The sequence below is a fragment of the Macadamia integrifolia genome, unplaced genomic scaffold (genome assembly GCF_013358625.1).
Source record: "Macadamia integrifolia cultivar HAES 741 unplaced genomic scaffold, SCU_Mint_v3 scaffold595, whole genome shotgun sequence".
NCBI classification, from domain to species: domain Eukaryota; kingdom Viridiplantae; phylum Streptophyta; class Magnoliopsida; order Proteales; family Proteaceae; genus Macadamia; species Macadamia integrifolia.
Genome location: NW_024870494.1, coordinates 245,358 through 259,673, shown reverse-complemented (window position 1 = coordinate 259,673; position 14,316 = coordinate 245,358). Strand labels below are relative to the sequence as shown.

At 38.0% G+C, this 14,316-nt stretch overlaps 2 protein-coding genes across 2 annotated transcripts; one reads left to right on the top strand and one right to left on the bottom strand.

The window, feature by feature from the left end:
* Positions 1-594: 594 nt before the first annotated feature.
* On the top strand, positions 595-5,436 carry LOC122069365 (glutathione S-transferase DHAR2). The gene is made up of 6 exons (XM_042633361.1): positions 595-799; positions 891-981; positions 1,107-1,250; positions 1,564-1,681; positions 1,788-1,928; positions 5,178-5,436. Exons 1-6 carry the CDS (start codon positions 742-744, stop codon positions 5,262-5,264), a joined length of 639 nt encoding a protein of 212 aa, XP_042489295.1. The 5' UTR covers positions 595-741; the 3' UTR covers positions 5,265-5,436.
* A 5,106-nt stretch (positions 5,437-10,542) lies between these two features.
* On the bottom strand, positions 10,543-12,025 carry LOC122069380. Its single transcript, XM_042633376.1, has 3 exons — positions 11,720-12,025; positions 11,442-11,547; positions 10,543-10,933 (listed from the first exon to the last, which is right to left on the bottom strand). Exons 1-3 carry the CDS (start codon positions 11,750-11,752, stop codon positions 10,788-10,790), a joined length of 285 nt encoding a protein of 94 aa, XP_042489310.1. The 5' UTR covers positions 11,753-12,025; the 3' UTR covers positions 10,543-10,787.
* Between the last annotated feature and the right edge of the window lie 2,291 nt (positions 12,026-14,316).

Genomic DNA, 14,316 nt, shown 5'->3' with positions numbered 1-14,316 from the left:
TTTTAATCAATAGGGGCAGAGCCACATAAGAAAGTGAGTGTCAAGGTTGTTCAAGAGGAGAGGTGATTTTGAGCTTCATTACCTTTTCCATTGTTCCATCCATATATGTGAGACTTAATCTTTTAATAATCCCACTTGATACTCCCCTGCAAACAAACAGATAAATGGATCTAATTTAATTTCTAAAATTTAAAATAAAAAAATTATGAAACCAAAATTTATACTTAAATCAAATGGAGATAAAAAAATATTTAAAATATTTTATGATATAAAAAAAGGAAAAAAATCATTATAACGTTTGCATAGGACTAATTTCGATCGTCCTCAATCATTTTTTATTTTTCAATTACCCAAAATATCTCTTACACAATTTATTTTTTTTAATTATTTGATTTAGGAAATATATCAAAAGGTCCAAACCAGAAGAAGATTCCAACCATGATCCAATTTTATTGTATTATCTATTATTATATATGATTTAGGGAAATAAATCAAGAGGTTCCTAATCCAGAAGAAGATTCCAATATAAGGGGTAATTGCCATCAACGGAAACAGAACAGCCCGAATATTCCAGAGTCGAATGGACGCTTTTAAAAGGTTAAATCTTGGGTTCAGTTGGCAGCACACGCCAAACAGAGGCAGCCTCACTACTTTTGGTTTGTTCTTGGCAGCTCTATACGTTGTTTCACAAAACTCAACTCAAATCCGTTAACAGGCAAAGGGTGCAAAACCCTCTTCGAAATGGCTTTGGAAATCTGTTGTAAGGCTGCCGCTGGTGCTCCCGACATTCTCGGAGACTGTAAGCTTGTTTCTCCTTTCTGTAATCTATAGTATTCTGTGATGTTTATCGATTAGTTTTGTTACTTATCGGTGGTGATCTTGAGAGACAGGTCCTTTCAGCCAAAGGGTTCTTTTATCTCTGGAGGAAAAGAAAATTCCATATGAGTTGCGCTTGATCGATGTTAGCAACAAGCCTCAGTGGTACGTGATTCGTTGTTCTAATCTGTTTTCTTTTTCATACGCGAGGAACCACAGATTTCCTGAGGTTTTGAAGGCGTGTGTTGGTGGTGTTGTGGTTGTTTTATTGGTTTTTATTGATTGATTAGGTTCTTGGAGGTGAACCCAGAAGGGAAGGTGCCGGTTATCAAATTCGAAGATAAATGGATCGCTGATTCCGATATCATCACCCAGCTTTTGGAGGAAAAATTCCCTGAACCTCCTCTCTGCCCTCCACCGGAATTCGCTTCTGTGTAATCTCTCTCTCTCTCTCTTTCTCTCTGGGATTTTTCTCGGACTATTTATATGGGCTTTTTGTTTCTAGAGATTGAGCTGCATCTTTCCCTTTTTTTAAAATAATTTGAAGAAATCTGTGAGTCAATAATAGTTTTTATATTTGAAAGTCCAGGTTGTTTGACTAACCAGTGGAAATGTGACCAAAAGGTCATCAGGGCTGTGCCATAAAGCCCTAATTTGGTTCTGTTTCAATTTCACTGTTGAGTCTCACTGTTTGCTTAATCCAAGTGCATATCATGGTAGTTACTATTTCACCGTTTGGGGTTGCAGTGGATCGAAAATTTTCCCTTCTTTTGTCAAGTTTTTGAAGAGCAAGGATCCCAGTGATGGCACTGAACAGGAATTGCTGAACGCTTTGAGTGACTTGGAGGAGCATCTCAAAGCCCACGTATATGTTCACATTTTTTCGTGCATAGCTTCTACCATTGTGTTTTAAAGCATCTATATCTGGTTTTGTGGGATTTTTCACGTGGTTTAATCTAACCAATGTGTAGGGGCCGTATATTAATGGGGATAAAGTTACTGCTGTTGATATAAGCTTGGCACCTAAACTGTACCATCTGGAGATTACTCTTGGTCATTTCAAAGGATGGAGTATCCCTGAACATTTCACTCATGTTAAAAACTACACGAAGGTACGGAAGTTTGTTCTCATTACAACCATGGCTTTTGCAAAGTTGAAGCTTATAGTACCTATTAGAATGCAACTTCTGATGGCAAATCATAAGAAACTTATTTCTTGCTACTTTCTTGTGTAGTTCGTTATTTGCAAATGGTAGAACATCCTTGTTAGATGGTTAGGCTAATAGAAAGGTCATGCAAAGTAAACACTTTTGTTGTAGCTTGTTAGACAGTTAGGAACCCCAACTACCACTCAGGCCAGTTAAAAATTAATTATGGATTTCTGAATATGAAAGAAAAAAAAGGACAAAAAAATATCGAAGTACCTTACCAAATTCTGGAGATTGGATTCTTGGCAGAGTCTATTCTTTCTCAGTGTTCAGAAATGAACTTGCAAGTTTGCAAGAAAGTCAACATGAACCCTCCTTTGGGCTTTGGAAGGACAATGTTGGACTAAAGTTTATGTTATTCAATTTAATGTGATTGGTTCAAGTTTTTGATTACCTGGATAGGATGGTAGAGTTGCATCTACTTGAATGTATGTGATTGCTGCAACTCTTTTATTTGTGCCTAATTTCCTATATGAGGGTTGGGGGAGGGGGGGGGGGAGGTTAGTTGTCGTGTTATAGAGACATGAACTTATATGCTTTCATCTAGAGCACACCTATTTAGTCTTGACCCATGTGCTTATCCCATCAAAGCGGGCTTGTTCTCTCTGCCAAACGGTGCACTGGTAGTCCCCAGTAACAATATCTATGATATGGAGGAACCCTGTTTCCAAGTTTGAGTTACTTATTGGCTGCTAGGGATAAAATTGAAACCTAGAGAACTTAAATAAAACGTACAGATTTGATTGGTCAATGTCTGGGTGTTATCTGTTAAGTTCTTGGCTGTGGAAAAGACCTTCCATTGTTGACGATCTGTCTATCCAATAAGCTTTTGAATTTGAAGCACCACATTCTCCATTGTGGAAAGTGCCCCATGTTTCCTGTGATGTCAATTCCTTGCAATGTGATGCTTTAACTGCAACATTCTGTTTGGTGGGTTAATGTGTAACCATCGGAATTCCACCCTCCTTTGAATCCCCTGGGGGTTACTCCATATCTGTACTTAGCTTTACCCATGCCTCAATGCCCCAGTAATTTAAATTACAATTAGTTGGGGCAAAAGCATGCCTTACAGAGAGCGGTTGTGAATTTGAGATCCATGGTTTTCTTGTTGAGGAAGATCACAATATTCAATGGTTGGAAGATTAAAGAAGTATACTGAATTGAGGTTAGTGACTGATCATATAGCTGGGCTGTTTAATGCTGGAAGCCTGTGCCTTTCTTGAGCTTGATCCATCTTGTTGAGTGTTTTATTCTACCTGCCTCATACAACATGGAGCTCTACCTCCACTCAGGGTCCCATTTCTTTGTAAATGAACATTATTGTGAAACCCTGTTTTGTTTAACGATCTGTCCCACATGAATCTGAATTTACACTTAGGTTCAGTTACTTCTGTCTTTTTTGTCATATAAATGGGTGATGATCTATCAGCCATTACACAAACAAGTAAATTATTGTGCCTGTAGAATGTTTTGGAGCTAAAGAGTTTATGCCATGCGAGGGTATTGCAGGCTCATCACTTTAGATGAAGCTCAATGATGGTTGCAAGACTAGTGTTACTGAATCATGGATTTCCACATGGTTTCTTATCCAAGAGGGAAAACTGTCCTACCATTGGTAGCGTTTACTGGAATATTTCTTTTCATTCATCAGAATTCATGACAAAAACAGGCCATTACCCAGAGCTGGTCCCGCCTATGTGAGGTCCTGGGAGGGGTGAGTTTGGGGCCGGTCCAAACCTTTGGCATTTTTCGCAAATTTGCTTCCTTCCAGGCTTGAACCCAGTCATTTGCCCTGGCAGCCCGAACTTTTGACTGAACTTCATCAGAATCCATGATAATGATACTAATATTGGTAGCGAGCTCAAAATATGAGCACCAAACCTTGACTTCGAGTTTCTTGAGCAAAGCTATATTTTTAATAGTAATGTCTTGCCACATTCAGTGAGATTCTTTATGGGCAGCTATTGCAGACTGTGATATGAATTATTATTCTGTAATGTAATCATTGACAATAAAATAAATAATGATTCATAAGGATATCCTGCACATATTTTTGTTTCATAACATTCAGGCTATGTTTGGTTTCCTAAAGGAAAATAATACTAAGAATAATAATAATAGTAATAATTGAAAAATCATGATGATGCAATGATTGGTTTATGTGTATATCTCTCTCCTCAAATTCTTTTTAGTTTGAAAATTTTCTTTTCTTGGCAATCAAACATAGCTTTAACGAAATTGTTTGGAGGTAGTAAAAGAAAACAACAGAATTTATGGTTGAGAAAAGAGTTGATCTAGAACAAGTATATGGTGTCCGGATAAAAAAACTATCATGTTCCTTTTTGGTGCAAGAGTCCCCAAAGCCCCCTCGAAGAAGGAGGAAGGGGTGGAATTAATAGAAGCAACTGTGCGCAAAAGCTGCTTTACAATATGAAGAAGGTCTTCCAACCAAAACCTGGGCTAGGAGTAGTTGATGTCCCATTGGCAGATCTATATACATGCTGAAAACTGCAAAAGGATATTCAGTTGCCGAGTTACATAATGGTTGACGGTGATTTTGGGCCTAAGCAGAATTACTGAATTTAGGATACTAACTGATAAATAGTTCTCTGATGGGTCAAGAGTTAGGATTCCAACTGATAAATGGTGCATGCAACTCATACTCTTCCTTGTCCCAATTAAATGGGGTTGGCTACAAGGATTGTTACCTCCAATCAGCTCTATGTGAGGTCATATGTGATAAGCCTAAGCTATACATGTCTTTCCTCACCACTTCAGTTAGAGTCATTTTAGGTTTGCTCCTGTTAGCTCATTCAACAAAAACTCAGTCTTATCCCAACTTAATGGGGTTGGCTACATGGATCCAAACAAAACAAAGTAGGGATACTGAAGTCTAAACAAAAAAGGGGAATGAAAAGATGTGAAATGAGGGATGGGAAATGACAAGTGAAAGATGATATAATATCTTCTCAAAATTTCTGAAATCCGTTTTGTTTGTTCTTGTTTAATATTGTTTCAAAATTTCTGAAATTCCTTTTTTTGTTCCTATTTCTATAGTTGCTTGGATAACAAAAAGTAAAGAGAAGTAAAAGAAAAATTGAGAAAGATTGTCCTGATTTGTTCGGTGACGATGATGTTTATGATTATTTGCAGTTGCTCTTCTCTCGGGAGTCATTTGAAAAGACCAAGGCTGAAAAGGAACATGTAGTTGCAGGATGGGCACCCAAGGTTAATGCATGAAGGTCGTCATTAATTCCTTGTCTTTGAATATATGCCATTAGCCTATTACTGCTAGATTGGGACTCCAAAGTGATGAGAGGTGTTCACTTTTCTTAGCAAGTTTGTACCTAAGATCTATTAGCTGTCACTCCTGCTATTAATAGAAACAATAATCTACTAATCGTTAATTGCATCACTGGTAATTTCCCTCATCTTGTGGAGAATATATGCTTGTTATGTGGTTATATGACAGGTTTTAATTTGATTTTCTTCAGCCGATTACCTTCGCATTTTGTCTGTATAAATCTCTATCCCAGGGCAGCTGGGTTATATTTCTGTCTGGAAAGAAGTTATCCAGCAATGTATGGACTTGGGGACCTGAAACCATTGTGGCTATCCAGTAGATTTTTCATTTCTCCGCCATCTACAACTCCCACCAGACCCGCCTCCATCACCCCCTGCCATTTGCAGCTCCCTCCGAGAAGCCATCTCGTAGATAACCTTGTTTCTGTCCAAAGCTTCCATTTTCTCTTCTTGGTCTTGCCAATTTCCCATTGTAAATATTTTGCTTATCCTTCCCCGAGACCCTCATGTCCTTTTTCCCTTTTGACTTTTTGGATTTCGATTCCGGAGGTTTACTCTCCTCGATATTGATCCGAAGAGCCCAGAGTCTTTCCAGTGGTTTACGAGGAAGATGGTTAGTATTAAGCATCGGCCTTGATCGATCTCTAATCTTGATCTTTCGGAACTCAATCCATATGTATGGTCCAAAAAATAGAGGTAGATCTATTAGTTGCAGTTCGGTCCGGCCTTTCTAGATTAGTATCAAAATGGTATTGGCTCATCTGTGATCATTCCTGAGTTTTAACCTTGGTGGGACTGATAGGATCCGTTGTTCTTATGATCACTTGGTCATACGAGTCAACATCTGACACTTGTATCACAGTCTGCGATTACAAAAGAGAGGTATATTTGAGAATAAAAAGGACAGGTGTTGGACGTTAACTCGTAAGATCAAGTGATTGTACGAGCAGCTGATCTGTCCCTGTCATCTACAATTCCCTCACCCCATCTAATACGGATCAGCTACTCGTACAAGTCAACATTCAACACTTACTTTTTTTGTTTTTAAATATACATTTTTTTATCCTTGTAATGACAAAGTGGAACGGGTATTGGAGGTTGACTTATACGACCAGGTGATCGTATGAGCGACGGATTCTATTTTAGGATGAAAACGAAACAGAGTAAATAGTGGGACCCGGGTCCTCTCCAATCCAATGGGAGGGTGCTCAACACTCATTCAGCGGCTGGGAGCATTGGGAACCCAAGTGCTCCTAGCTTGCTGGATGCGCAAGTTGGGCACCTTCGGCATTGGAGAGGATTTTTGGTCCACGAGTTGAATGTACAACAGAGGATATACATGAGGGTAAAATTGGAAATTAAGAAATTTCAATTACCTTGACCTAAGTTCTCCTGATTAAGATACCCTAAACAGCCAACTCATGGTTTTAGTTTTTGGCATCGACGATATGTATCAGTATCTGTTATGATATCAGTAATTTTGGGTCAAATGATGCACTCTAAACCCGATACGGCCAATCCATATCGGTAGGTTGATTCTGATCCCAGCCAATCTGACTTGGCTGATTTCTATATGGAAAACTAAGACCGATATTGAGTGATTCTTAACCAATGGGCTGAGACCAATCTGGATCCTTATATTTTTGGGTTTCTTAACACTGCTAAACTAGTATCATAAACATGGATAATCTGGCTCACATGTTTGCCGCTTAGCAAATGAATATTGTGAAAGAAGGGCATGCCGCATGTGAAGTGTAGAAATGGATCATTTATCGGCCAATTTCGAAACCGATAAAGATATTGATACGTATTGTCTATATCTGATTTATCGGCCAGTTTTTGGGTAAGACCCTCCATATGGTATCAGAGATGAGAGAATGGGTGTTAGACCCTCCAATATGGTATGAAAAAGTGTCATTTGCCCTGCATCCCACATCTTCGGTATCACCACGTGCTTCTTGCTTTTGGTAAGAAATTGGAATTGAATTGTTAAAATCAACCGGGTCAATGAGAGTGCATGCAATCAGATCAAGTTTGAAAACTTGTGCAAAGTGAAATCGACTTGGACCAAAATCGAAATTCAATTGAAACCATACCAAATGGAGTAAAGGATCCAGATCACCTCACCTGGTGCTAACTAGGTCGTCGATGATTTGCAGACATTTCATGGGTTTTACTATGTATTCAGTATGTAAATACTGCAGACAAGGGAGAATGAGAGAATGGCTTTGCGAGAAATACCATATAGAGTATTAAGTTTGTCTCGAATTTTTAACTCATTTTGAAGATTGACCCGCTCCGACATATTTTGGTGGTAACTCAAATGAGAAGTTTTCTGAGATCTGTGATGGAAGCAGAGGGGATGGAGCCAATACCGGAGCCCAGCACTGATCTCGTATGGGGTGCAGGGGTGTATGGTTCGATCGGATTGACTGCGACCCGATGGGTCGACCCGCGACTTGGAATATATAATGTATTATTTATCTTGTTGAGAAAGTCATTGTATTTTTTTGGGGGATTTTCGAACTAGGGTTTCAGGACGAGTTTTCTCACCACTGCTTCGTTGTAATCTCTCTTCTGCATAGTGAAACATTTTCTTCTTCGCCCGAGGATGTAGCACACAATGGGTCGACCCGCGACTTGGAATATATAATGTATGATTTATCTTGTTGAGAAAGTCATTGTATTTTTTTTGGGGATTTTCGAGCTAGGGTTCCAGGACGAGTTTTCTGGCCACTGCTTGGTTGTAATATCTCTTCTGCATAGTGAAACATTTTCTTCTTCGCCCGAGGATGTAGCACACCACACCAATGTGTGAACCTCGTTAAATCTCTATGTTGTGCGGATCTATTATCTGTTTAATATCATATTTTCTTGGTGTTTGCTCTAATATATAGGATTCGTAGGTAAGGGTGTCAATTTGGAATCGATACTGAATACGAATATCAAATCATATTAAAGCCATATCATAGGAGATTTGGTACAGCTTTAGTATGACAAAATTGTATTTTATGGGCTATATATTTAATATGATACTTTCTGCGATATGATGTCTGGTATTCCATTGGTTGCATTCATGGGGCTGATTCCAAAGGGCCTTTAATTAAGAGGATTCCACATAAATCCTTGTGATTGATTATGTGATTGTTTATTTGTGATTTTTTCATTATTTTTTGCATTTGTTTAGGTTCTCTTTTTTCTACAAAGCTCTGATCCTTTTGTTATCCTTCTTAATTAAATTGTTTGTCCATGTCTAGAGCTCGTAAGTAGAAACTATAAATGATGGGGATGGAGTACTATTGATCGAGATGGTTGGAGTTATATAGTCTCAGCTCACATCAGTTTGAGAAACAAAAAAATCAAATGTAGAAAAGACTTGAGCCCCACCGTTAGCATTACCATGAGTAGAGAATAAAGCCTACCTATCATTGTCCTTAGTCCCCACTTACAACATTGCCATCAGTGAAAGAATCAAAATAATGTTACAAGAGAAACCATGGAAGGTATTATTGTGTCTGAATTTTAATGTTCAGGTGACAGAAGATTCTGTAAGATTAACCATCAAAGATATCGATTTCCACATTGGTTTGTTTATGGTATTCATATACCATATTGTGTTTTCAATGCCTATAAATTAAAGCTTTTGAGCTGGACTCCAAGTGGTACTTTATGGGATATATATTTAATATGGCACTAGTTGAGGTACGATGTCTTGTATTTCGTTGCTTGTATAAATGTGGTTGATTCCAACTGGCTTTTAACATTCCATATTTTAGTAAATTACCTGTATAGGGTTTCACTATATATTTGTAGTTAGGGTTTTTTCTATATAAGCAATATGAGAGATGTATGGGGATGAACAATTGTAACTCTATTCTCCATTGATAGTGAATCAGATCTCATCTCATTATGGATGTAGGTAATTTTGTCGAACCACATAAATCCTTTGATTTCCATTCTTTTCTACATTGGTTTAGGTTTTGGTTTTTGTACATTATCAAAGCTTAGATCCTTTTGTTATCCTCCTTAATTATGTCGTTTGTCCTTGTCTGGAACTAGTATGTAGAAATTATAAATGATGAGTATGGAGTACTATTGAGATGGTTGAGTTTGTCCTTGTCTGGAACTAGTACGTATAAATTACAAATGATGGGGATGGAGTATTATTAAGATGGTTCGAGTTATAGTCTCACATCAGTTTGTTGACATATTTAGGTGCCTTCTTATAATTGAGGAACACTATCCACTTAATACATCTAGCTTAAGGTTTTGGGTTGGATTCTTTGTACAAACGAAAACCTTAAATAATGCAAAAAATGAATGAAAATTGTTTGTTTTGCCTACATCCATGTGAGATGAGAAGTGCTTTACTAACAATAAAAAATAGAGTTAAAGCCACTCATCCTCACGTCTCCTCTTGTTCAGAGATTATACTCGCTACAGATTCATAGCAGCATTATATAAATTAGATTTACCAAAATACCCATATAACCTTAAAAAAGATCCATGCAACTGATTTAATACATGACATCCTACCTGGAACGCCCTCCAACAATAAAGACGTAATTCAATTATATTTTTCCACATTTAGCACTGATTGTAGGGACCCTGTTCGATTGAAGCACGTGAATAGAACGTATAAGATGCTTAGAGAGAGAGAGAGAGTCCAAGGGGAGTCACAGAAAATGAAAACCGATTAATCAGGAATGGTCGATAATTAATCGTTACATCGTTCTCAAGTTGTCCTTTAAAACCAGAAAAAAGCAGAGAGAGCGAGAGAGGGAGTTTGGGAAAAGTGGGAGATTGTGACGGTGCTAGAGGATGAGAGTTTGGCCTTAGTGAGCCCACATACCACACACACACACTCACAGAGCTCTCCCCGCAGGTCCCATTTAGTTTCTTCATTTATTACTTGGACTACTTTGTTCTTATTGACAACAACTAATCACGAACCAATAAATTACACTAGCAGAGCTGAGGCCTGTGGGGTTTAAGGCTTTCCCACATCTTAGCAACGTATCAACACCACCTTCAACCTTAAAAGAACAACCTCAGTACACCGCTAATAACGAAATAAGAGAGAGAGAGAGAGAGAGAGAGAGAGAGATGATCGCTCCTTCTTCCTTCTCACAATCTCATTTGCTTCACTTATATTGATTAATTAACTCTTAATTTTGAAAATAATTTTTTTTTTCCCCCTTTTGGTAGACAAGGCTTTACAAAAGAACATGTAGTACACATGAATTTCCAATTACATGTTTCGAGAAACCATGAAGTGGAAAATTCTTAATTTTGAGATTGGATTTAGTACAAAGTAGAACTAGTAAGACGAAATTAGGGTAATCATATTAAGTAATGATTGAACCAAGAGCCATCATCACTTATATCCAATCTTCTTGGAATGGAAAGGAAGGAAGATAAATTTAGATATCGTTTTCATATTGAAGCAAGCGAGAGGGCTTAGTTGTCTGAATCTCTTGCGGCGGTGGGATCAGATAGTATGTTGTGGATCTTTTGACTTGTCTCCTCTTCCGACATTCGATCTCCTCTGCTTCTCGCGTACTCCTCGAAGAATTCCTTGTTCTCTTTCTCTAGCTCCTTCCATACTATCCTCAATAAGGACCATCCAAAAATGTACATGATTAAAAAAAAAAAAAATTAATATATTTTATTACAAATCATATTACTGTTGAAGTGTTCAATCCAAAAGTTTAAGCTATTAGGTGGAGAAGCTAAACTACTATGTGAAGTTATCCAAAATCTCAAAGTTAGCCGATGTGAGATTGTTGAGTTCAGTTCCTCTCCACATACGGATCAGGTGCCAACAACACTTGTCAATTTTGCATCCATATTAAATACCCCTTTTCACCTTTTATTTCACATTTTAAATGATAGCAAATGAGACAAGTGTTGGCACCTAACGTGTATGTACATAGTAACTCAACTCGAGATTATTCCCATCTAACTACTATATCTTTTTAACTTTGATGTTCCATAAGCATCTAGCTCACAAGTAAGAACCTAAGCCCTTCTGTCTCTTTGTGTTTGTGTGTGTGTGTGAGAGAGAGAGAGAGAGAGAGCGAGAGAGAGAGAGAGAGAGAGAGAGGTTTCTACCAGTGGAGGTGATGACTGGTTTTATGTTTGCATGCTTAGAGAGAGCATCCATGCACTCTTCTTTGGTCATGTGAAAGATAAGACACTTCTCGATCAGGTGCTGCACCTGTAATAGATCAATAATCCATCCCAACAATTAACTATTGGCAATCGATCATAAGCACATATTAATATAATATAAAATGAAACCCAGCTACAAGGATCAAACCCAAGAAACCAAAGTATCAGGGAAAAAAAAAAAAAAAATCAAAGCAGAGATCTTATAAATTGCTTGTTACCATATGGATATATGAAGCAGAGGAGTCCCCCATGATATTGATCGTCGAGTTCCTATTAACTCTTACAGAGGAAAGAAGAACCTGCAGACCAATAGGATCTATGGAAGAAAGAAGAATGGAACTCTTGAGAGAAGTGAAGAGTCGAAGAAATTAGGAAATCATATGGTTAGAGATTATAGAAAGGAGCGATCCGGAGGGGGTATACATTAGTTGTAACTTGTAAGAGAGAGATAAAAATATATAATATGCAGTGGAGTGTGGCCAGGAGTCCCACGTGGGAGATAGAGGATAATTGGTGGAGAGGGGATTGCAGGGATTCACAAAGAGCCACCTTAAACCAACGTTCACGTGACACGTAGGCCCCACCAACAGTAGGCGATGTGAGAGAGAGAGAGAGAGAGAGAGAGAGAGAGAGAGAGAGAGAGAGAGAAGTCTGGGCCTCTGGGCAGGAGGGGAGGCGAGAAGAGGAGTTTGGAACATCCGCTCCCCACAAAGAAGATGGGGCTAAGCCTCTATCGCTGTTTCGTGAAAAGCCAAAGTGTACATGTAGCAATGGAATAACAGTACTATCGTCTGTAGCAGGCCTTGTTTAGGACGCTTAATTGATCGGAGATGGGGAGGTGAAGGCAAGGTTGATCCGGCTCTTCTCCAATTTGTTGGATGTTCAATCCCTAATTCGGTTGGAAGGATTTGGTTACGCACTCCAACACATGGACAAGTATTCATAAATCTTCCCAATCATGGGATAAAGGTCAGATGAACATGTGAAGATCCTCTCCAACACCTCAACTCGCCCAACAAGCAATGGATGATTGGGAGGACCTGGAGGTGGGTGCCCCTGAAAAAAGGACAATAAAACTCTACCGATATGAAGCATGAAACATCAGCATGCGGGAGCATCTTCAGTGCATGAGGGGGGGGCAGTATGATCATTCTTACAACGTCCAATCGTTTCCTGCTTCAGACTGGTAGGGTTCTTTTTCCCACACCTACACGTCTTCTCACATTCTACCAATAGACCCCACACCTTATTTCCTCAATAAATGCCTTCAATTGGACAGTTCATCTTCCTCTTATAGATGCAAATTTAAACTTGGGCATTGTATGAAACACTCTCCCTCTTGCTTAATTCAAATAATAGATCCAAAAGGCTAAAGGAAGAGAGTAATTGCATGATTAAATGGTTGATGTAGTGACTTAGTGGACCAATCCTATGAATAGAAGAAGATTCCTATTACATAGACCGAATATAATATTCTCTTACCCTGAATAAGTTTCTCCACCATTTAGGGACTCTTTTTGACACCCAGCCCCCCAAAAACAAGAACTCTCTCTTACAATCTTTCGCTTTTTTTTTTCCTCATTAAATATGGAGGCCTTTCTTCTCTGTCCTTATCAAATATACGGTTTCCCATGCTATTAGCTTAGGCCTTAGTGTGTAAGATAGCAATATAAACAGGCAGCGTATAAATATCCCTTCAACATTTAGTATGGGAAAGAAAATAATAGGAAATGTTAAAATGATCCCAAAGACCCCATATCCGATTGGTGGTTGAGATCAATATCAATACCTGATTGATTCCGATTGATTGCCAGTATCATTTCAAGTATAAAATCGTAAAGAAAATATACTTTTTTAAAAAAAAATAAATATAAAAAATAATCGAAACATATCGATCTGATCTTAAATCGATCTCAATATCAAATACCGATTTAATAACTAAATCCATGGGGGGAGTCAAAGTTCGGAACCCAAGCATTTGAAGCAAACAATCCTGAATTGTGTGATTGGTGTTGTAGTTTTTGCTTCATTATTAATTGGGTTGTGCAGGGGAAGAGGAGGAAGAACATGGGAGGAAATGGGGATGGGGGAGTTGCACAAGGGTCAAGAGCATAGTTAGCAAATTCAGATTCGGAAATTATTCGGGCGGAGAATTATTCGGAATAATTCGATTGATTAATTTACGGATTCGGTCAAAAAAGCGGTCAAAAAATCTTATTGGTTTTTTTTTCTTTTTTCAAATTGTTTTTTATTGTTTTTTTTTTAAAATAATGTTTAAATGGACCGAATAATTCGGTTTAATTCGGATTCTGTCCGAATTATTCGCGATTTATATTCACTTTTGAAAAAATCGCGAATTTTAAAGAATTTTATTTTTAATTCGGATTCGGTTCGAATTTTTGATAAAATTTGAAAAAATTCGGTTTGACCGAATAATTCACGAATTATTCGGCCGAATTGATAACACTGGTAAAGAGGAGAGAGATTGAAGGTGTTGCAGAGGTGAGGGTCTCTATGAATATACATAATCAGTTCCTCAATCATTGGACCATATCCTTGTATTAGGAGCAAAACAGTAAAGTTATAAACTGTTGGAGAAATGAACATTCCTTGCTCACACACTCTGCGTCTAGACATAGAACAGTAAAATGATGTTCTTACCTTTGTGACACCTAGAAAACCTGATGAACCCAAATTATAATACATAACAATAAATTAATCATATAAATTCTTCATGAAAAGTTGGACCACACAATAATGAGATTCCCAACTCGTTGTCAGCATTGCAAATATCCTTGTTTTTCAAAAAAATAAG

Excerpts from the sequence above, each read along its gene's own strand:
- LOC122069365 (XM_042633361.1), top strand. The coding sequence starts at position 742 with ATGGCTTTGGAAATCTGTTGTAAGGCTGCCGCTGGTGCTCCCGACATT. Across the intron at positions 982-1,106 it reads GTTAGCAACAAGCCTCAGTG|GTTCTTGGAGGTGAACCCAG; the intron begins GTACGTGATTCG and ends TTGATTGATTAG. Across the intron at positions 1,929-5,177 it reads ATGTTAAAAACTACACGAAG|TTGCTCTTCTCTCGGGAGTC; the intron begins GTACGGAAGTTT and ends GATTATTTGCAG.
- LOC122069380 (XM_042633376.1), bottom strand. The coding sequence starts at position 11,752 with ATGGGGGACTCCTCTGCTTCATATATCCATATG. Across the intron at positions 11,548-11,719 it reads CTGCTTCATATATCCATATG|GTGCAGCACCTGATCGAGAA; the intron begins GTAACAAGCAAT and ends GATCTATTACAG. Across the intron at positions 10,934-11,441 it reads ACCAGTCATCACCTCCACTG|TATGGAAGGAGCTAGAGAAA; the intron begins GTAGAAACCTCT and ends TATTGAGGATAG.